At 46.0% G+C, this 23,763-nt stretch overlaps 1 protein-coding gene across 12 annotated transcripts in view; it reads left to right on the top strand.

Annotated features, from left to right (window-relative positions):
• The window catches only part of Pard3 (par-3 family cell polarity regulator), a 482,565-nt gene that overhangs the window by 342,665 nt on the left and 116,137 nt on the right, over positions 1 to 23,763 (top strand). For all 12 annotated transcript variants that reach the window (XM_050147184.1, XM_050147175.1, XM_050147180.1 and 9 more), the window contains one exon: positions 16,438 to 16,548. In XM_050147184.1, coding sequence (XP_050003141.1) covers positions 16,438 to 16,548 — 111 coding nt within the window. The remainder of the gene's footprint in view (positions 1 to 16,437; positions 16,549 to 23,763) is intronic.

Genomic DNA, 23,763 nt, shown 5'->3' with positions numbered 1-23,763 from the left:
CTGCTCTTCTGTGATTGGTCAGTCCCTGCTCTAGCTCATTCCCAGTGAAGGAAGTTTGTGAGGCCTGACCCAGCACTGTGAGCAAGTTCCTGCCACAGAATCCCAGTGCCTGAGGCAGGAGGCTGCTGTTAAGGGGAATGCCTTCCATCCCTCTCCATGCCCAAGCTCCTCTCCCTCCGCCCCCTGTCAGCCATACTGTTAGGATGACTTCAAAATTAGCACAGTGCATAGCTGAATCCACATAAAATGTCACTGAAAAATTCTGAGCCTTTTATCATCATCAGGTGGGAAGAGTTTCTCATGGGGAGCAGGTGAATGTGGCTCCCCAAGCCTCGCCCTAACATCCATGATCTTAACTACAACTGCCGTTTTCACATTTTCAGCAGCATTTAGAACAGGGCCAACTCTGTCCTAGGCACAGTCGTAGGCTTCAGGGATCGAGGGCAAGGACTACCAGTCCATGTCAGCCGCTGGCTTCGTGGAGGGGGCTCCACCCCAATGGGGCTGCCTGAAACCATGGCATGGACTCTGTCCCAGGAAGTTAGAGCAGAAGGGTCTAGCCTGGAATAGCAAGTCTGGAATAGCAAGTCTGTCTAATGTCAGAAAATGACGGAAAAACTGAATAAACTGTTTTGCCTCCTTGGGATTCCGGGGTTGTTTATCTCCATCCTTGGTAATGAATACGCTCAACTGTGCCGCCTCTTGTCTGTGTGACACACACAACTGCCAAGGTCTCTCTCCCTGAGCATCATACACAGTCCGCTTTGACGCTCTCTGGTCATGCCGGGTATGCAGCTGTCGGGGAAGGGAGAGTGTTCGGTGGAATCCCACCTTGGTAGTGCGCTCTGCACACCAATCTTGGTAGTGAAGCACAACAGCCCGTCCTTACTGCCACACGTGCTCTGAATCAGAAGCCAGTTCCTGTTTCTGATCGGAGGTTAGGCAGATGCCGGCCACCGACACTGTTTTGTTTGCGAGACGGGATCTCGTGCCGGTCATCCCAGGAGTAGTAGCTGGAATCAGGTTATGGGCTTTGGGTTGTGGGGCACCTGATTTTAGTGAAGTAATTCCCAAAGTACGACTTGTAGAACAGTGAATTAAGGCACATCTTGTCAGTGGTTTGTGTCTTAGGGGAGCTGAGAGAGGAGGTCTCACAAGCTTACTGGGTTTCGTTTTAGCACGTGTTGGGAGCCAGTATCATCCGTCCATAAGCCTTCCCAGAGGTCTTGGATGAGAGTTAGAATTCGCGCCTGCCTCTAAACTTCTTCATGTTTACACACTGAGAAAGGTACCAGGTCAAACAGATAACTTGCTTCATCAAGACACAGCTTTATTTATTCTGTCTCTCCCATCCTCCTCATCTCCTTCCCTTCCTCTCTTGCCCTTTCTACCTGTCTCTTTCCTTCTCTCCCTCTTTTTCTTTGGCAGTGGTTGGGATCAAACCCCAGGCTTTGTACAAGCTAGGCAGGCGTTCTATCAACGGAGCTATATCCCTAGTCCACTTATATGAGTTTATTTGTATGAAACTTTCTTTTATAACGTACGACCATCTACTGTGGTTTCACCTGTGATCTCAATATCTTTTATTCCCAGAGTCCTCTTCTTTTCTTTTCTATAAAGACCTCTGTTATTTAGACTCAAAAAACCACTTTTAGCCATAATTTTTATTGTGAGAGGAAACTTTTATAATTCTTTATTTTAGATCAAATTTTAAGATTGCATTTTTATTTGTGTATGTGGGGTCCCATCCCCGGGAGCTGGAATTGCAGGTGCTTGTGATCTGGGGAGACCTGAACTCGGATCTTCTGGAAGAGTGGCGAGTGGTCCTAGCCAGCGAGCCGTCTCTCCAGCCCCACAGCCCCACTTTCTGTTAGTTCTGTAAGGAGTCATGCCTGTATAAGCAGCATTTCCACCCTGTTTCCATGTAGCACGGGTGATTTGGAAAGGCCTTTCTTCTCTGAGAAGCGTCTCCATCCTTCCAGCGGCATGGGTGATGGACCGCAAATAACTACGGAGAAAGCACAGCAGGATCCTAGAAGGATGGGTGTCTCCCCTCGCCCTCACCACTCAGAGAAGACCCTGACCACAGCAGAAGCAATGAGGAGAAAATAGAAAGCATTTCTGAGTGCTATACTAAAAGCTTTTGTCAGCCAAGGCAGCATGGGCGTTTTAGGGAGAAGTTGGTTCTCCCTAAACTGTGGGTGCCACCTGCAGGCGGTGTGCCCTGGAGATGACATGTGTGCAGAGAGGTTGCAGAGAAGAGCTTTCCCCTTGAGGCAGAGTGGCGTGTGAAACAGCGTGCCTCATCTTCTGTCTTCAGGACAGTATTTCCCTGACTGCGGCCCAGACCCGAATAACCGCTTTGAATAAGCCCGGGTGAGAGGTTGGTTGTCTGGCCCCCTTTTTATGCAATCATTTCCAATACATATTTTATCACACTAATTTTGTTATTGATGTTATTTGATTTTTTTTTAAGACAGCCTCTTATAGTGCAGAGTAGCCTAGGATTTGCTATGTAGCTCATGACGACCTTGAGCTTCTGACGCCCCTGCCTCCACTTCCCAAGTGCTGGGATTACGGGTTTGCACCCGCTATGCAGTGCTGGGCATGAAATGGTCTTTGTGCCTGCTAGGCAAGTTCTCTACCAACTGAGCTGCTTTCCCTGCTCATATCCTGTTGTTTTTAAGTTGTGGAAATATAGATAGAGTACAATGTTTACTAGGTTGACCATTAGGTGTACTGTGTACATCACACACCTTCCATCCCCAGAGTTCCATCTTTGTGCACAACTGACATTCTAAACCTCTTAAACCGTGGCTCCTGCTCTCTCCTCTCCCACCCTCTCTGTGAATCTGACCCTTGATGTCCCTCACAGAAAGGGCATCATCCAGCTTTTCTCTTTCCCCCTGGTTATGTCACGTGGTATGATGCCCCCAGGATCGTATCGATATTTACTGGGTGTCAGACTCTCGCTCCTTTCAAGTCTCAGTATATTCCAGAGCTTGTGTTCACACTCCACTCCGCTGCTCCAGCTGCTGCTGCAGTAAGTGGATGTCTGTCCATATGCTTGTGTCCTCTGTGTCCTGCGTGTCCTCTGTGTCCTCCGTGTCCTGTGTGTCCTCCGTGTCCTCCCACTGTTACAGCTCGAGCCACCTCCTCAGCGTTCTTATCAGGAAGAAGAGGGGAGGGCAGGAAGCTCAGTCAGCCTCCTCAGGCTCTCCATTCGCAATCATTTCTATGAAATGGAAATTAAAAGCAGCCGTGATATAAAGAGTTAATATTTACCGAGTGCTTATTGTGATGGTCGTTTCTTGTAGCCCTGACATTTGCATCTTGGCAGATAAGCAGTTGACCAGCTCCCTGTAGTCACACGACTTCATAGCATAGAGCAAGCGAGGTGGGGAGACCCAGGCCTCTGGCTCCAGAGCTCACATTTCCCTTCGTTTGTATTTTATGCGTGTGCATGTAGCACACGTGTGCATGTGTTTGCTGGCAAGTGTGCACGTTGTGGAGCCCAGAAGCTGACATCAGGTGTTTTCTTCAATGGCTCTCCACTTTCATCTTTTGAGATGGAACATCTTCTGGGTTTAAGTGCACAGATTTAGCTAAGATGTCTGGCCATCAAATCCCAGGGACCCTACTGTCCCCACTTCTCATGTGCCAGGTTTACAGGGTGTGCACTGCAGGTGTAGACATAGGTCTTGGGGATCCAAACTGCTCTTCATGCTTCTGTAACAAGAGATGGCCACTGAGTGATCTCTCCAGCCCCAGAGCCTGTGCTTCTACTGGCTTTTATCTATTCCTTATACTTATTCTCAGGGAATTCTGGGAAATTATTGCTAAAATTCTTTCCTTGGGGAGATATAAATGTCTTCCTCCTTCCTAAGGTCCCTGCAACAGACCAAGGTACAATGCCAGCAGAGTTCACTCTGGAGCACCAATGAGCTTTTGGAGCACTTCCAGAGCATAAATGAGGGGCTACTTACAGGAGTCCCTGCTCCCCAAAGGTTCCTATAGAGCATTTTTACTCTACAGGGTTGATAGCTTTCCTATAGTTGAACAGCCTCTCTTGTCCTCCCCCATCACTATACATCTCCCCGAGACCCCGAGAGCATGCACAGTTAGGGCAGAATTGCATGCAGCTGATTGGGAGAGGGGCTAGGTACTCAGGTGTGCCATGACCCTCCCAACCCACTTCCTACGAGAGTAGCTGGGATGATGTCTGGTGATCAGATCTGTTGAACTCCCAAGGACGGTGGTGGCAGTTTGACTTGATGACAGTCCTGTGTCGCTAGACCAAAGTCTGATATATTTCCTCACCCAAGGAGAACCAGACTCTGCCAGAGGGAGGGAGGGTGGTGAGGATTGGACCAACAGTTCATGGTATCTGCTATGGACCCTGCTGTGGACACTGCCTCTCTAGCCCAGTTTTTAGAGCCAAGTGGCCTCAAGGACTCAACATTGTATCTGCTGTGGTGCTGGGCTGCCATCCACCCCAGCCTCTGTGGTGGCACAAAGACCAGAGGCCATGAGATTGCGGTTTGCCTAGATCACAAATGGTAGAGGAAGAGCCTTATGTTCATCACGTAGGGGTTTTGGTGGTCTTCCAGGTAGAGAGTAGCTCCTGCCAATGGAAGCAGAGGTGTGAAGGCTTGTGAGAAACAATGTGTGTTGTCTAAGTGATTATTTCAGTTAGCAGAGTGCTACATTCTTTAAACGGCTTTAAATATTTGCTAACCACCCAGTCCCCCTTTTGAGACAGGCTACTGTGTAGCCTAGCCTAGCCTTAAACTTGCTGTTTAGTCAGGGATGACCTTGAACTTTTTTCCACCTTCCAAGCTCTGAGATCGCAGAGCCACCATGCCCAGTTTAAGCAGTGCTGGTATTGAACCCAGGAGTTCCTGCATGGTAGGCAGGCACTCTGCCCACTGAACCACCTTCCCTGCTCTAGCCACCACTATTGAATAGCACACTCTTGAACAGTGCGTGTGTCACAGAAGTAACCTATGATTCTCCGCTGTGACACAGAGTCTTAATCACAGTGTGCCAGTGTTTTCTCTGCTGACCCTGGCATCTTCGGGAGGCATGACGGCAGTCTCGTTCTGGCAGGCTGAGGCATGCTCCGTGTTGCTGTGCTCCAGCTTGCTAGATCTTATCCTCCAGATGTGGGCAGCCATCAACACTCAAGAAAACCTTCTTTCCAGGAAGTGGCTTCCTGTTTCGGTGTTAGTAGGTCCAGAGAGAGGCCCTTTTGCGGGGCTTGGGGTGAAGATCAAGGATTTACCAGAGTCCTTTGAATCTATGTCCTTACAGTTTGTAAATGCTGGTACAGGTGTGACCCCGTTTTTCTGACACAGAAAGTGATTCCAGAACCCTGGCTCTGTTCCGTTAATGGTGAGTGTCACTCTCTGGTGTTTGGTTGGCAGCACAGAGAAGCAGAGCTACTGAAATCTAGTAAGTCCTGCTGAAGGTGCCACCAACCCCCCTAGGATACATCAGAGACCCTAAAGTCACCCAGCTGTCCTGTTGGGCTGGAGAGGATTGCAATCATACCACTGCTATTCGGGTGTTTGCCTCACACTTTTGTGTGAATCACTCTTGCCAATTTTGTGTTGAGGAATCCCGAGTTGTATATTTTGGTGGATGCCCAAGGATCGTAATTCTAGTAATGTACATATCTTACAGTATAGTCAGTTTAACACTGACATACGTATCGTGTTATTTTTGAGCTCTGCCAGTTAGCCCAGTTGATTAAAGCACAGGGGACAAACACACACCAAGCAAACAGAGCTAAGCACTGTGGTTACTCACACTTGAACTTGTAATCTCAGCACTACAGAGGCAAGAATTTGCACATCTCCGGGACTGACTGGCCAGCCAGTTTAGCCTAATCCATTAAGTGAGGGACTCTGTCTCAAAAAAAAAAAAAATCAAAATCAAGATGGGTATCACCATAGAAGGACACCACAAGGTTGCTCTCTGGACTCCATATACCTCCACCAGAACACACACACATGCACATATGCGCACACACACACATACTCACGTGCACACACAGGTGTGTGTGTGTGTATTTTACTATAAGTTGTGTAATGAAGAAGGATTTGCTTTGTGAACTCTTCCTTTGGTCAGAGGGTAGAGGCCCCCGTCTCACGGACATTTTAACTTAGTACTTGGAGTGTGCCTTTCTCAGGAACACTGACCAGCACTTAGAGGGCTTGCCTTCCTTTCCTCATTATCTCGTTTCTCCTTTGTTCACACTTAAGCTCGAGAACCTGATGGAAAGCGTGTGCAAAAGTTTTGGGAGGTGCCTGATGGTCAGTTGGGGTGATGCGGGGTGATTTTCTTATCCTTCTTGCTTAATCATTCCTGAATTGTTTACCGTGTCCACCCTCTGAGTGTTTTCACTGAAGCTGTGTAGATGCTGTCTACCTATGAGATTCCTGCACACGCTGCCCTCAGCAAGCCGAGGCTTGCTCACACCCTGTGACTACCATACACTCATTAAGAACCTGCTGTCTCCGGCTTCAGACAGGGACACCCACGTGGTGATTCCATGGAGAGACAGCTATAATGGTGGCGGGGCCCCTTGATAGCATGGGCAGTGCACTGTCTGGTCATAGATCATCATCCCGTTTTGCTTCTGATTGCTAATGAGGTACCCTGGCATCTGAGAGCGCATAGCTTAGACAGGCAGAGGATGAGAGGAATTCCACTCAGTGTGCTGATACACAAGTGTTCTGCTTACACACTTATTCAACTGATTTCACACTCTATTCATAGGCAGGGCATGTGGGATAGGAAAAGGGACAGTAAACACCTGTCCTTGTTCTGACGCCTCATGACTTCAACCCTGAGCCCTACTAAGACTGGGATCTTTACCAGTAGCTGGATCCTTAAGCAGCTGAGTTATGACGCCTTGTGTTGTGTACCCTGGGAAATGAAGCCACAGCATGGAATGGTCAGGGATCTTGTCTTTCGAAAAGAGCCACTGTGGGCATTTGGTATCACCCTTCAGTTTCTGTTGATGCCAGGTTTCCCGCACCCTGGCCTCTTACTAGGAAATGCGTACGTTTGGATCCTCAGCCTTGAGAGGAGGGTGTTTTGGGAAGTTAGTGGGTGCGCTGTCCCTGCTGACTTCTCTGGGTTCTCAGAATGGAGCTTGGCCTCTGGTCCTTGGTTCCTTGCTCCCTGAGCAGTCAGTCAGTCTGTTTGCCTTCAAAGACACCTCAGCCCTTTCAGATCTGATCTTACTATGCAAATCAACCTAAAGATAAACCGTGATCATCCCCACCTCTTAATCTGCTGTGTAGGGAGCATCCTGGAAGAAGTGTGAATCAACAGGAATTGTTGCCTGCCATCGGCAGAAAAAAGTGTTGACTGATGTCAAACTTGGCAGATAATGAGATCTTTAGGGAAGTCTCTGTTTTCTAAGTTCCAGAAGATAGACCCGGAAGTCCAGGGTGTTTTTTTTTTTTTTTTCATTTTGTTTGATTTTTTTTTTTTGGCATTTGCTTGTTTGTTTATTTTTTTTTTTTGAGCGTCAGCAACCCCTATTATTTTTCTTAATGGCCTTTGTAAACATGCAAGGTGAGAGAGAATTGGTGGAGGGAGTTCCAGCAGCTGGAACTGGTATTGCTCCTCTGAGTCAGTAGGAAGGATGCAGACTCTGCCTCAAAGTGTGGATTTAATTGAGGGTGAGTAATCTCAACTCAACAACAAATGTCTCCATATTGTGAGCTTCTGTTACTGTTGGTGTTTTCAACTGTGGTACCTATTCAAGTATTGGCTAGGCAGATAGGAGAGGCACTCTCTGTTCCGTTAGAAGGGATGGGATACATTCTTCAATTGTGTGTGTGTGTATGCACGTGTACACATATAGTTTAAATGGAGTTATGCCACAGGGATGATAACGCTACCCCCAAATGCCATAGACTGGCAAAATCCCCAGTGTCAGGTATGTAAAACCTCTCCTTTCCTTGAATTGTTGCTGGTTACGGGAGTCCAAGAGACTCCCAAAACAGTGTTCCCTTTGCGTTGGGGGTGGAGATGGAAGTGGGACCGCTGTGCTGGTCTGAGGCTGAAGGGTAACCATGGAAACCAGATGCAGGGTGTGATTATTTGCCTCTGACCTGGCAAAGTGTTGGGTTTGACAAAAGACGGTTAATAGAAACACTCAAATTGACCCTTCTCATCATTCGGCTGCTTCGAACTCAATCAGGCCCTCATTATTATCAGCGTGGTGTGAGCAAAGGCAGCCGGGATCGTAGTTTTTCATAATCACTCCTTGAGCCAAATGTAATTTGCAATTTGTGGTATTGTATTATGAAACAATAATGCATTAAGATGAACAGAGCAAGAATTAGGAGCGTGGCATTGCAAAAGGACCCAGAGAAGGAGCTGACAGGGAGAGGCACCCTCGGAATCACTCTGAGTGGACGTGACTGGCGTCACTGCAGAAGAAAGCATAGAGCAGAATCAGATTCCTGCTTTGTTTTCCCGTGTTTAAGTACATGGGAAAGTGTGTGCATTATCATAAAGTTGGTGTACTTAGAGAAGAAACAAACTAATTTGCATATCATTTGCATTTAGATGGTAGGGGTTATAGGGTTAGTTTGGCTTGATTACTGGTGTGGGTATGATATAAAAAAAAATTAAGGTATAACAAGACTTACAAACATCTGGTATGGGGTAGTGATTACTAATTGACTTCTTTTTATAAGTCCCAGAGACCATGACTGTGTTCTGGGAGCTGGTGGTGGCTAGACTCACACCTTATGATCAACACAGACCTCAGCCACCCCATGCCCTCAGACCAGCCCTACATACGGGTCACCTGTGACGCTGGGGTTATCGACACATTTGCCTCTTGTCTTCTGTGCTTTGTACCCACTTACATCTTTCTGTCTGTACCCCAGCTTTTATGTATTTGGTGTATTCTTCCCCCATTCAAGATCTTTTATTCTTAGGTCAAGATTGATTCTGGGCTGACCTCGCTTCCCTTGACCCTGTTGTTTTCAGTTGTAGCTTTAAATAGCTCCTGGCTCCGCGTGCATCTAGGGTTGCTGAAGCATCAGGTTGCCTGGCGTATCTGTGCGTCCTTGATTGGCTAACAGCTGTGGCAGGATGGTGGGCACTCACGGGAACATTTAGCCAGGACTTGGGAAAGGGAAATGACTTCCATCAAAGGCACATTGTACATCTAAGGCGAGGATAGGGTGGTTACATAGACGCTGTTTTTTCTTTTAAAGAAACTCACTTATTTTTCCCTGCATGCCGAGCAGCGCACATTTAGTTTATTAAGCCAATCAGACTAGCGCTGATGAGAACTGTACACAATCAAAAATAATGGCTCTAGAGTTTGCGAATCTGCCCGTAAAGAGCACCCCTGCTACCCTCCATCACTGGGGGAGCCACACCCATCTTACAAAAGCGTTGTCAAGTTGCCTTGTGCCCTTTCTCCCTGCCTCCCTTCTCATCATGGTTGATTGCCGACGCCTTTCCCCCTCCAAATGGGAGCTTTCTGCTTTCCATAATCAGCCCCCTCTTCCTTGATTTCCCCGTCATTTTCACAATCTACTGCTGAGCCAATCAGCCGCTTTCATAGTAGTGATTTCTCAAAATGTCACAAAACTGCACAATCATGACAAGAAGGACAGATTACAGATGACCCCCACCCCCTGGGCTGCAGGAGGTATGGATGGAGACCATGAACACTCTGTTTCCAACGAATTTGTGTTCCACCCTCCTTGAGGTTGCTCCCCTCTCCATCACGGCTGAACTTTGACAAGCCTTTGGCAGCGTTTGCATATGCCAGACTGAACTTTTGACATTTGTGTGCCATTGAGGATGGAAATGTTGGCAGTGCCCGATGAGTGTGTATGCACAGTTTTTCTAATCCTCTCCGGTGCATTGGGCAGCTCTTGACCTGGCCTTCAAACTTCTGGTCTTCATAGACAAGTTCTTCCATGGACCCTTGTCCCATAAGTCACAGTGCTGTAAACAGTACAGGGTTATCACATGTGGAGTGTGGAGTGTGTGTAATATTAGTAAATATAAGTGTTTTGTGCATGTTTGTGTGTGCATGCACACTTGTGTGTGTTTGAGTGTGTAAGAAAGGACGCATATATGGGTGGACATCAGATGCCTACTCTGGTTTTTGGAACAAGGTCTCTCACCAGGATTGGGGCTTGCCAGTTTTGCTAGAATGGCAGCCGGCAAACCTCGGGAATGTTCTTGTCTCTGTTGTCTCAGCACTGGGATTAGAGTTGCAGACCAGGGTTTTCGTGAGTGTGCTGGGGCTCGAACTCAGGCCATCACGCTGGCACGGGAAACAATTTACCCAGAAAGTTATCTTCCAACCCTTTCTCGTGTATTTTTAACGAGGAATCAGTTAACTGCTCTGTACATAACAGCATGGAGGCCATCTTTGGTTCCTTGCGCCCTGGGTGTTGGGGTTGGGTTGAGAAAACTTGGGTGAGAACTTGGGTCGTGGTGCTGTCTTTTTGTCAGTAGATTTCCCTGGGCTCCCGGCTCAGGGTCCCTCCCATGGGAGCAATAGCACTTCTCTCAGAAGCTAATGTGGGAGCCGTTGAGACAAAGTACAGCATAAGAACTCAGTCAATTCCAGTAAAATGTAATTACATACTAAAACAGGCATCATCAGGGCCGATTGTGTGTCTCACTTAGGAAGAGCCCAGAGTGTACTTCCAACGGATGCTAGATTTTATTTTCTTGGGAGTGTCCAGTTCAAGACTCCACCCCCCAAACTAACCATGAGGTTTGCCTCTCTCTAGTCCCAGCCTACAGTGTGGCTTTGGATGGCTCCCAGAGGCTCCTGGGCCTCTGTTTCTTAGAGCTTTTCATTTCCAGAAACCTATCAAAGTCTATCTGCCATGGTTGGAGTGTAAAAAATAATCTACAAAGATGTGTGTCTAGAGTTCTGTTTTGTTTTGTTTCTCCATATAAAATCTAGAGAGTAAGGTGCTTAGTCTTACAGCAGTTTGATAGGCTGTGCTCTGTTGGTATTCATGGGACACCGGGCCTTTCCTAAATAGAAATGGAGGAGGAGTGGATTGTGGAGGGGCGGGGACAGAACTGGGGTGTGTGTATGGGGTGGGGTGGGAACTGGGAGGACAGGAGGCTGCCGGAAAGTAACTAACTAACTAAATTTATATATTAAAGAATATCTAGAGAGGTTAGGGTTTTAAACACAAGGAAGTTTACTGTTGCATTCAAGACTACAAGGGCACGTCAGGTACTTTTCTCATTACTATGACGAAACACCTGGAAAAGTCCGTTTAAGGAAGGAAGGACGTCTGTGGTTCACCCTCCATCATGGCAGGGAAGGCAGGGTAGCAGGACTGGGAGCAGTTTGTCATATTGCATTCACAGGCATTTCGCTATGGAGCCCCAACAAAGTAATACATTAAAGGAAGTTGATACATCTAGGAGGCAGAAAAATACATTAATATCACCAGAATCAACTGGAAAAGGTTTTCTAAAACAACTTAAGGCAAAAACAGCTCCAGGGGACCACGGCCTCAGCAGTTCCCGAGCAACAGTGGAAGCGGTGGTTTGTTTTGACGGGGCGAGCGTATGCGTGGGGACTAGGCTGGGCTTGTATTTTGCTGTCTGCGGTCTTCAGCTGGCTCTCTGGGCAGCTGATATTCCTGAAGGGTCTTCAGAGCAAGTGGCAGCATTGTCTCCGCTAGCAGGATCCAAAGACGGTATACATTGCTGGCCAGGAGCCAGCAAAAACAGCTGAGAGGTTCCAGAACCAAAAACTGAATCCTCAGACAAAGGAAGTGATAGGCTGAATCCCGCAAGGCCAAGGGTCTGGAAACGATGAGCAGAATACTAGACCAAGCCTTGTAGGGCTTCGCCATGGTGCCTGGTTGGAGGCGCTAGTCTCTGGGGGCTGAGGCCAGATTTGTATTTGATCCAGTTAAGACCTCTTCCACAGCGACACAATATCATTTGCAACACAGTATCATTTATTCTAACCTGCGGATTTCCTGAGGTAAATAGTCAGACACATATCATGGCAGAGTCCTCCTGAGTCAGAGAACCCTGGTAATTAGCAGTGAAATATTAGACTTCAATGACATTTCACTTGGGTTTTTTTTTTTTAAAGAAAATATTATTTTAAGACCTATTCTTCAAAGACTATAAAATAATTGGTTCTGGAGATGCTATTTTCATATATGGCAGCTTGTTGTTACAACCTTCTCTTTCCTGTTTCATATTTTAAAACACTGTTTTGGGGGAGGCCCTCTCGGTGCAACCGATGGGCGTTTTTATTTTACCTAGAGCAGAGCACTGTGTTGTCATTCAGCATGATTTTTCTAAAGACTTCTAAATTTAGAAGCAGTAGAATTATCACAGTTTAAATGGCACGCTATTTCAGCAGGGTTTATGCGCTTCACTAAGAACGAGTACGGTGGGTTAATATCAAGGAGAACATAGCAGGCGTTAATTGTTAGTGATGGTTCTTTCTGCATAGAAATGGCCGTTTCTGCATCCATTGGGGTTGTTTTACCTGCTTTTGGCTTTTCTCTTCATGACCAAAGGCATGCCTTACTCCACCTCTTTCCCATAACCACTCTCGGGTGACCTGACTTGCGTTGTGACTCTCCGGTCCCTTGTCTAGCTGATCTGAGGTCAGTGTGACATTGGAAAGTGGCCATTTGTCAAACACTCATCCCTGGTTTATAAAGAAGATTATAGACACAGCTGAGTCTTTCCAACTTTGTTAGTTCAGCGGTAGAACATTTGTGTGGCATGCATAAGGCCTGGCTTCAAAAACATGCACAAATCAGTCAACTTCGGTTTTCTCCAATAAGGTTACTCAGTGCACAGACATACGTGGTCTTCTCAGTGACAGTAACTTGAATCACTATGACAACAGCGTGTCATTTGAGGGACATTTACAAACTGAAAAATAAATGCCTATAATCATTTACCTTTATAGCTATCTAATTACAAGTAAACACAATATATATTTATTTGAACTTAGATCTTTTGATATATGGGTGCATGTATGTTTGTGGGTTGTGGTCAAAGGACAACCCCAGGTGGCATTCAGCCGCCAGACATCGCCCCTTCCGGCCCTATGTGTGCCACTGGGTAGCAGCTCTGTCTTCCAACCCTTAGAGGCAACAATGATCTTCTGTCATGCCCGTGGCTTCCCGTCTGCAAACCCTAGTCTTTCTGTCTGTTAACCTCTCCTGCCCCGCTCTGACCCCCGGGACACCTACGTGTACCTTCAGGGACTCAGCTTCTTACACCGTTAGTATCAGATGCCGCCCTGTGTCACTCCCGGGTTGGTGGCCCTTGTGATTCCTCATTCTATCTTGCCTCAGGTCCCTCGTGCCAACTCTTTCCCCATGTTGTCTTTTAAGACAAGGTTTTATACATTCCAGGCTAGCCTCATACTTGGTATGAAGCTGAGAGTGACCTTGAACTCCTGTTTCTCCTGCCAGTGCCTCCCCGGAGCTGGGATTACAGGTGTGTTTGTGGGTACTGGGGTGGAACCCAGGCCCAATAGTCAAGCTCTTTGCCCACTCGAGCTCCAGCCTCAGCCTGTCTTGCTGGCTGCCCAGCGTGGCTGGCTTCTGCAGGCCTCACTGGTCTGTGTTCAACGTCATCTTCTCAGGAAATCCGTCTTCTTCACACGCAGCTCTGTGTGCTCCCTCGCCCACCTCGTCCTGCTGCCCGCTAAACGCAAGCCGGAATGGAGGCTCCACGATGCCACCGCGACATGGCATGTTTTCTGTGCCGCGTGTAGCTCGGTACTGTAGACAAGCCCGTTCTTAAGCAAGCAGATGCTGAATAGCCTTGATGAGTGACTGAACGCGATGCTTGAGACGACGTTCCCTAGGATGCACGTCTCCTATTTGCTGTTTGATTCATTCGTTCTATAAAATTTAACTTTATAGTGCTTGACTCTCAGTATTCACATATGTGTGCGTGTGTGCGCGTGAGTGCATGTGTGCTTTTATAGAGACACATGTGTGTGTTCCTTCATATGTGTGTATGTGTGTATATAAGTTTTAGAATCCCGGTACATTTTTTGTCCTCTGTGAAAAGTGGGCTGATTCTAGATTTAATCAAGTTTCAGGAGACTTTTTTCTTCCCTTTTTTTCACTTCCTTCCTCTTTCAGTTGTGGTTACTATCTACTTTCTAAATAAGATCAAATATCAAGGACTATTTGCTTTATAGAATTAACTTGTAGCCAGGTTTGATCATTTTTTTGTATTAGAATATATGATGTTAATAGTGACAGCATGTGGAGTTTTTCTGCTATAATGCTGTCATGGTGTTGCTTATGAACGCTTTGGCAAACACAGTGCACCTGAGGTCTGTTCTAGGTTGTTCATGTGCGGCCGGGTGTTTCAAATGAGGTTTATACTAATAAAAAATGATCTGTGCCACTAACCAAGCTGCGGCTTGAAATCTTTTTCTCTTATCTGTCGACTGTGCAAGGCTTTGCCCCTCTCATTTTGATGTAGGTTTGTCTCTGTCAACCTCATTCCTGGTCCCTGTGCCAGCTGGCAGCGTTAGAGAGGGAGCCATAGGCCCGCTCTGTCATCACCAGCAACGTGAAAGGCTCCCCTAAGCTCTGGGTAAAACCAGGTCCCTTTGGCGCTGATGCAGGAAAGAGTTTGAGGGTGAGCAAAGCGGTGTTGGTGCTTATTTAAAAAGCAGCAAGACACTCGGGGAATGATTGTGGCATACCTAAGTGGGTGGGTATAGGCTTCTCAAGAGTCACCGTTCATTAAAGGATCCTTTAAACAAGAATTTCAAACATGGTGCGGCAAAGGGACTGGAAGAACATGGTTGCTCAAGGGGAGGAAAAGAAACACCCAGATGCAGTTAGAGGGTTCTCCAGGGAGAGCACCCCTTCAAATTTCCCAGTGATAACTATGGGCAGAATGTGGGAACTCTGGGAATGTGTTGTTCAGTGGCTTTCTCAGGAGCCTTGTCTGCCTCTAACTGAGATTACAGGATGGCTCCAGAGGTGGCTGGGAAGCAGTCTGATAAAATTGGACAAGTGGCTTAAGATAGGCCCTTTTACTGTAAAGGGGGGGTTCGAATAAGATTCCTAAGATATTGCAGGTTTGTTATTTATGTTCATTTCTCGATTCTCAGCTAGACAGAGGCTTCAGGCACACAGGGATGAGGAGTTTTCTGTCTCACATTCATGGTTTTGCCCCTTTCTGCCCCGTGTCGCCTCCTCAGATAGAACCCCAGCTCTCCCCGCATCCCCCCTTTTTATTATTAATGAGCATTTCTTTGTGCAATTGTGTGCCTGAGATTTCCTCTTTGAGACAGCTGGTAACTTGACAATCCTCATGCATGAATCTAGGCGACCATGGAAGGCAAGCATCGCGGGGCACACGGGCTTTTTATAGAGGAAAATAACGGCAGGAAAAAGAGTCCATATGAAGCTGGAAGCATCTGTGATGTTTTGCATGCCAGCCTAGACTAGCCTGGCATTTTCTTCAAAGCCCTGGGGTCGGCGTCTATCCTCAGCAGTGTGTAGACCAAGGCCAGATCACATGTGCGTTCCTTGTGTTTGGTTTCCATCCCATGTGGGTTTCTGAGGGATGGCAACCTCCTGCCGCTGCTCACTGGACTGAGGAGGGTGTTTGGTGAAGACACCCCCAAAGCTTTCAGTTTCATAAGCTCCGGTCTAGCAGCGTGAATTATCCTCGGTGCTTTAAACCCTGCAAACGTTTGTCAGGTTTTAAACTATGATGAATGTTCCCAATAAGCCTGCCCGTTGAAAAGAGAGACGAATCATTGCTTATAGAGAGACCATTAGCTACATGATTCTGGATCCTCAGTCTTCAGTCTAAGAGGAGCTCCCTCTGTGCAGACTCCTTTCTTCTTCTGGTGTCTGAGGTGTTCAGCCCGTCCTTCTGCTCATTTATTTGCTTATTTTGTGGGATCAACTGAGAGTCTTTCTTCTGTGGTTTTTGAGACAGAATCTCTTATAGTTCAGGTTGACATTGAGCTCTTTCTGTAGATGAAAATGACCTTGAACTTCTTATCCTCTTGTCTCTTTTTTGTGGGGGAGAATGCTACATATGGAACTCAGGGTTTCATGCACGCTGGCTAAGCACTCTGCAAACTGGAACACTCTTTAGCCCTTCAGAAGAATAAACTCATTAGCCTTGCTCAGTTTATTATTGTTGTTGTTTTATCATTATTATTTGTCAAACAGCACAAAACACAGATATTGAGGGGCTGTGGAGTGGTCCTTTAAAAAGGTTGCCTGGAATAGTCTAATTAAATTTTAATAGAATTTTTGAATTGAAGGTGATCCACTCAGGAGCCATCTGGCTGCATGGTGAGGACCTAGCATCTCCGTAAGTAAGCATGCCTTCGTTTGAGGAAGGATAGCTCACTGTGTATCTGTTCACCAACAGGTTTGGCAAACATCGAAAAGATGACAAGGTGGAGAAAATGGGCCGAATTAAAGTCCAGGACTCCTTCACGTCAGAAGAGGACAGGGTGCGCATGAAGGAAGAGCAGGAGAGGTAGGTGCCAGCCCCTGCCCCAGGGAGAGGGGCCGCCCTCACCCAGGGCTTCCTGCCTACTGCTTTTATCTTAAATGCACTTGCTCTAATATCTGTGTGATGATTGTGAATTAATGGAGCACAAAGGAAGGCTTTTAAAAAGAAAAAAAAGCAGGCACTTTTATATTCATTTGAACCTAAGTGAAATTTATTTTATGGTTTTAGTTAAAGATTTTTTACATAGTGGATGGGTATACATTGATACTGAACTTATTTATTTATCAGGCTTCTCTCTCTCTCTCTCTCTCTCTCTCTCTCTCTCTCTCTCTCTCTGTCGTGTGCAATGATACATGTCCATGGGGATGAGCATCCGTGTGGAAACATGGTGTCTTCCTCTGTTGCTCTTTATTATTCTGTTCAGTTTGTTTTGTTTTTGTGTTTTAAGGAAGGGTCTCTCACTGAACCTAGACCTGACCAGCAAGTGTTATCTCCACCTCCCTGGTACTGGGATTGCAGGCACATACGTCCAACCTTCTGCCTCGCACTGCCTTTCCTGAGTGCCCACAGCCGGGCACCCTGTGCCTAGAAATAATTTGCCTTTCCACATTTGCACTTGGAGTGGGTTCATTTCATCCATAGCTTGTATAGCACCTGAGAGAGCAGATATGTGTTTACACTTCCAGAGATGGGCTATCTCATGCTATGGACTGAGTAGGAAAACTGAAGAAGTAGCTCTCTTCAGTCTGAAGGTGGTTCTGGTTTTATTTTGCAGTTCTGGGGATTGACTTGAAAGTTTCACACATGTCAAGCAAGCTCCCTTCCTAGCCCAACAGCTTCCTTTATACACATTAACTTGGGGCCATTTTCACTGACCATTCTCTGGGGAATTTTGCTCCTCCTTTGTCTTTGTTCGGAATGGATCAGTCATTCTGCTCTCTACCTCTCCAGTAAAACAGAGACATTGAGCAGCAGGGCTTGTATAATGAAACACAGCGTTTGAACGTGTGGTGCCAGTCTGAGTTCCCTCAGGATTTGTTTTTATTTATGTTCTATCTATTTACCTTACCTCTTTATCTTTGTTAGGTCTAAGAATGGAGCCCAGGGGCTTGGGAATGCCAGGCATTCTATCTTTGAGTTGACTTTGCCCCCCCCCCCCGATTTTTCTGTGAGCTCATTGCTGTGTTGGGCAGGACTTCCTCCACTTTCCACACCCCTGTCTTAGCAGGGCTTCTGTTTTGTTTGTTTGTTTATTAGTGTGTAGTGATTGTACAGATAGAAGGTTTCCTTGTGTTGCTATCATATGTGCTCACAGTCATGCCTCCTGGTCGTCTCTTGTACCTCCTTCCTCCACCCTCTTCCTCTTCCCTCACCATCTTCATCACTTTCGCCCTAAAAGTGCTTCTTTCTCCCAAACATAGACCATACCAGGTCAGTGTATGGACTCAAGTCATCCACAGATGTGCGGGTTACTCATGAGCAGATGCAGTGAAGGACCTGCTTTGCTTCCATGCCTTGACATTGGCCAACACTGCAGAGGCTGTCATAGCCTAGACATGCTTGCTCTGTACTTTCTAAGACACTCGCATAATACATTGTCTAATGCGTCTGATGAAACCATACCTTTCCCGTCACAGCTTCATTTATGTTAATAATGTGCCCAAAGCACAGTTCGTTTCTAAGTTTGGCTTCTAATCTATCTCTGTGCCTCTGATGGTGCAGAGTCCTAGGAACTCAGTTGGACATAGTAAATTCACAGTGTACACGGGCTTAGTACAAAAACCTTTCAAAAGGTGACTGGTCCATAAAGAAACCAGTTGCACTCAGGAATTGGAGCAAGTTATGAGTCCTTATATTTCAGTACTTTTAAAAGCCTGTTTTATGTTATGTTTTATGTGAGTCGTGGGTGTATAATAACTGAGTAACAAACTGGTGCTGGTGGCGGTACACTGGGCATTGGTGTTGAGGATGGCGCTGAGTCATGCTGTGTCCTTAATGCTTTGATGGATGCCAGTCACGCTGCGTGCTTGATTCTCGTGATGGGGTGCTAAATCCCATTGTGTATTTTGGTGCTCGTGATGTGTGCTAAGTCTTCTTTAGTCTGTTTTCCCTTTCTGTGCTGTTTTTGTTATGAACCCGAGGAGGGATAATGTAACTTCCTTGGAAAATGGTTGGGATGGAAGAATAGATAGAAAACAAACCAGAAAAGAGCATTCTCCCCATACCCTAACCCTGACCCTAATCCCCCACCCACTCAGTGGACTAGTAGTGAAGCAATCCTTCTATAACACTATTTTACACTGGAGCTATTTGAGTCTTTGAACTTTTGGTTAATTCTACATAAAATATAAAACCTGAAATTCCTTCATTAAGGATTCATGACATGTCCCCTAAACTGAGTATTTTCTTGCCTGCACACTCATGTGAAGCCCCTTACTAAAGACGTAAATATTGGAAAATGGAAAAGACTATATCTATGATGCTTAAATGCTGTCCCTAAAATGCTGGTCCGTTCTGATGGCGGACATGAGTTCGGTTCCTCTGAGCGGGACTTTGTTTCATGGGGCTTCATTCCTGCGTACATCTTCTTGTCCTGCCGCCCACCCTCTGGATGATTCTCTGCGTTGAATCCCCCTGTTTTGGAAGTAGGGGCATTTTGTATGTGGCTGGGAGATTTCACCACAGCATAGCCTTTATCTGTGTTCCGTCACAAATGTGTTCTCTTCATGTTTCTCTGCTGCAATTAGCACTGAAAGCCATTTATTATAAAAGCACAACTCCTAATGAATAGAAATGTTACAAGAACAAAATCTTGTGTGCTTTGTCCCATCACACATCATCCATTTTAATTAGAGAGAGGGGTGGTGGGCACTGTGGCAGAGTCTGGAATTAAAATCATTAATTGATGTCAAGCCGAAGAGAGACAGTTAGCAAGAACCCAGAGACAGCAGGAGCGGAATTTACCTTACCGTTTTATTTAGGATATTACATTATCTTGTGTATTTTTGCTATGCAGCTTCAATGCAATTTCATTGTAATGGAGAATAATCTCTTTTTTTCCCCTGCAAAAAAGAGAGGTGTGAATATGTGTTTGAAGAAAACAGCATATCAAAATAAGTTCTTTCCTTTTGTTTCTCCAAAATCTGATAAAAAGTTTTAACTGCTGTTTTAATTTTTTTTCCTTGCTTGCAAGTGATCGGGAACAGTGTGAGATGGTTTTGTAGGTGTCAGCCGCCATAGCTGCAGCTGCCTGGTTCATTTAAAACCCGAGCAGTTAGGCGGGAAGGATGGTCAAAGATGGATAAGGAAGAGAGGGTGATTGGTCACACTGCGTTTGGAGGCACCAGTTGCCCCACTGTTGCTGATGGCTAGCCTGAGACAAATGGGGTGGCTAAGGCTGAACAAAACCCAACTGTTCAAAAGCATGAATAACCCCTACATCTCAGAGATAATTCGTGACCCCAGGGCCTCAATAAAAGAATAGAGGAGCATTCTTTATAGCAGTGACCATCTGGAGCTGTTAGGGACTCGGCTGCCAGGTAGTGGGCTTTTTAAAAATTTTTCATAAAGAAACCATGATATCCTTATTAGGACATAGAAAATATTTTTCTCCCCCGAGACAAACATTTTTTTCTGAAGTAAGTTTCTCCCCCAAGAATGAATCTGTGTAGCGTGCAGATATAAGGAATGCTGCAAGCCCCTCTCCATGAATGGTTTGTGGATGAGCTAGACTTGAAGGGTGAATTTTAGAAGTGAATAAGAAAAGTCATATTTGATTTTCTATTTTAGAGTTTGGTTTTTGTTTTTGTTTTGCCTCTTAGTTTTTACTTGGCAGGCTTTCACGTAGCCCGGGCTGGCTGGGCTGGATGAACTTCTGGTCCTCCCTCTGCTGTTTCCTGGATGCTGTGTTTGCAGGGGTGCAGTGGCACGGTCTGCTTGTGAGGGGCTGGGAGGAGAACCCTGGGCAGGCATGGCACCAACTCAGCTGCATCTCCAGCACGCTCATGCTTTTCACAGTTATTTTGCTTGTAAGTTCCCCACAAAGTACACAGACGCGTGCGACACACACACACACACACACACACACACACACACACACAGACTAGGACTGATTTTTACTGTTTTTTAAAGATCACCTTTCCAGTACCGTTTGCACAAGAAACTGCCTTGGTGCTATTCTGTAGAACAGGCTTGGAGATACACAGCAGGGGTCCTGGCCAGACCCACTAGTCAACACATAGGTGTGCTGACACTTTCACACTGAGGTTATATCACCAGCATGAGCTGCCAGGGTGGAAGGAAATTTGGGGCTAAAACACACAAGTAACAACAAGATTATCAAAAAGAGTACTTTTCTGATTGGAGCTGAGAGAGGGAAACGGGTGCTCTCAGAGGGGACGGTTGTTCTCTGAGCTGGATGGCTGCTGGTGCTCAGCCACAGGGTGCAGATTCGGGTGCAAGGACAAAAGTAGTGGAGCTAGGTCTGATGGATAGTACCTCATGCTGATAAAGTGAGAAACTGGCCTCTTAGAAAGTGTCCCCTGAGTTTGGGACGATGGTGCAGCAGGTGAACCTCTTGTCATGCAAGCATGAGAACAAGCGCATGGTCTCCAGTGTATACCCATAAGAAGATGGGTTTGGTTCTGCATGCCTGGAATCTCAGTGCTAGGGATGGAAAGAGGATCACGGGCCCTCACTGCATAGCTAGTGTAGCTGACTTGGTGAGCTCCAGGTTTGGAGACGGTGGAAAGCAATTAAGAAAGGCACCTGACTGGGTCATCTCTGACCTTATACACACACAGGAACACACCATCCACCCACCCACACACATGCAACGGAAAATGGCTCCCAGTGAATATTAATTTCTCTATAGTTTTGATAGGCCATTCAAATCCAGGCACCATCAGCAGCATTGAGAAAGAGATGTGCAGGCAGACTGGGATGGCAGTTCAGATGCGGGACTCCTGGAGAGCCTGTGTGTGTGCTTTTCCTGACGACAGCTTCTCCCAGAGCTCCACAGCCTCGCTTTTAATGGCCCGAGGCTCTTGTGCCATTGCATACAGTTCATTTATAAACCAACGGGAGCCATTCTTTTTCAGTTCTGAAGGCTCTAAATTTGGAACTTTAGCTATGTGGTTTTGGGGGTTTTGTTTACTTGCTTGCTTGCTTGCTTGCTTGCTTGCTTGATTTTTCAAGACAGGGTTTCTCCGTGTAACAGCCCTAGCTATCCGGGAACTAGCTCTTGTAGACCAGGCTGGTCTTAGACTTAGAGAGATCCGCCTGCTTCTGCCTCCCGTGTAATAGAACTAAAGGCGTTCACCACCAGTGCCCAGCTGCTCTGTGTTTTGTTCTCCCCCTCCCCCCACCAAAAATTCATCAGATTCTGAAACAAAAGCCTTGGGATAGCAGAGCTGGATTGCAGCCTCTTCAACTTGGGAGACCAAGGCAGGACCTTTGTCCATGCAAGGTCTGCCTGCACGTTTTAGCAGAGTGTTACAGAGTGAAGAACAGGCTGGGGAAATGGTTGAGTGGCAAAGCCCTTGCCCAACATGTGTTAAGCCATGGATTCCATACCAGCGCCATGAGACGTAGACAGACAGATTTATGTGAATGCCCAGGACCTGGGCTTTTGATGAGATGATTATCTTAAAGTGACCGATATTGTCTAACAGTAAAGCGGGTTGTTAGACATAGTAATTAAGATTCAGACTAGTAGTCTGTTAAGCTTGAAAAAATGGCTCCTTTCTTCCTGATAGCTGTTTAGAGTCTTTGTTTTGATTTTTTTTTTGGTTGAACCTGAGTTGAGAAAATAGTTATGATGCAAAGAGTAAAATTATCTCTTAACTATGTAGCGCTTTCATTTTGGATACCCAGTAGTAATTGATTTTTTATAATTATGTCCTTGACGATCATAACTGTAGCAGGGAATGAGGTAAAAAATCTGCTCTTTGCTTTACTAAACTGACATTAGAATTTATATCCCAGTTTCCCTTGTGAATATTCTATAGGAACCCTGCTATTAGAATCTAGTTCTTTCCCAAGAGAATTCTTAACTTTTCAGTATATACCATCTCTAACAAGGCCCTGATTTCCAGCTCAGGAGGTTAAAGTATTTCTAGGGGGTCTGGTTACCTTGAAAGTATCTTGGCGATTTCTCTGCTGGGAACAGCTAAACTGAAGTCTTGTCAGACGTCAGGGGCTGGCCCCCTTTCAGAGGGTCCCCCCAGGAAACGCTGAGTGGGATACATTAAGTACTTCTGTCTCCTCGCTGCAAAATAAGAAAAACTAGGCCAGTAAGAGGACTCAGCATGCAAGCATTTGGTGCCCAGCTCTGACCACGTGAGCTTGATCCCCAGAACCCATGACGGGCAGAGAGAAGCAATCACAAGTTGTCCCCAGCCTCTACGTGTGTACTATTGCATTGAGTACATACACACACACACACACACACACACACACACACACACACTAAATAAGTAAATAAAATTTAAGGTTAAAAAGAAAAGAAAAATTAGAGAAATTTGATCCTTTTTAAACAATATTTGAGATATATTTAGAAAGGGAGAAAAGCGAGAAGTTTGGTTGTCATGTGACACTCTTTTAGCTCCTCCCCATACATATACATAAAAAAATTTATTTTGATTTACAGTAAGTGACAAAGAATTTGTAAGGCCTCATCTTCCCTTCACCCGTATTCTTTTCACGGGTCACTCTGGTCAGCACTAGGTACGGTAGGCACAGCCAAGACATGGACCCAGAGACAAGATAGGACCGTAGCTTCCAGGAGCATGAAAGGTCTTGACCACTGTCAAGAAAAGAAGCTGCATCTCAGAAAGTCCCTCCCACTCCCCAGCCCCCCCCCCCAGCTGAACCCTGGAAACTGGAAGCCTCTCCCTGCCTCTGGGCAGTGTTGGGGTCATGCAGGAGGAAATTGTGGGGGCGGCTGTTCACTGTGTTGCCCTGGGGTGATTCTATCTGCTCTGTGTAGCAATCTTTTGTTCCTGGGAACTGCCGAGCCCAGGCATTCTGTGACACGGACATGTCAGAGTTGATAAGATGATTATATTTTTGTTACTTTCAATTTTTAAATAAAGTGATCCCAAACAGTAGGCATGTACTTTTGCATGGATGTAGGTTTTATTTGTGGTGTAAATGCTCAGGTGTTCAGTTGACAGGTCTTATGTGCATTTAGTGTTTTTTAAATTATATAAATTTTTATATAATTTTTTATATTTTTTT

Source organism: Alexandromys fortis, unplaced genomic scaffold (assembly GCF_014885135.2).
Source record: "Alexandromys fortis isolate MF-2015 unplaced genomic scaffold, M_Fortis_MF-2015_v1.1 scaffold_12, whole genome shotgun sequence".
Classification (NCBI taxonomy): Eukaryota; Metazoa; Chordata; class Mammalia; order Rodentia; family Cricetidae; genus Alexandromys; species Alexandromys fortis.
This window is presented reverse-complemented; position numbering and strand designations above follow the sequence as displayed.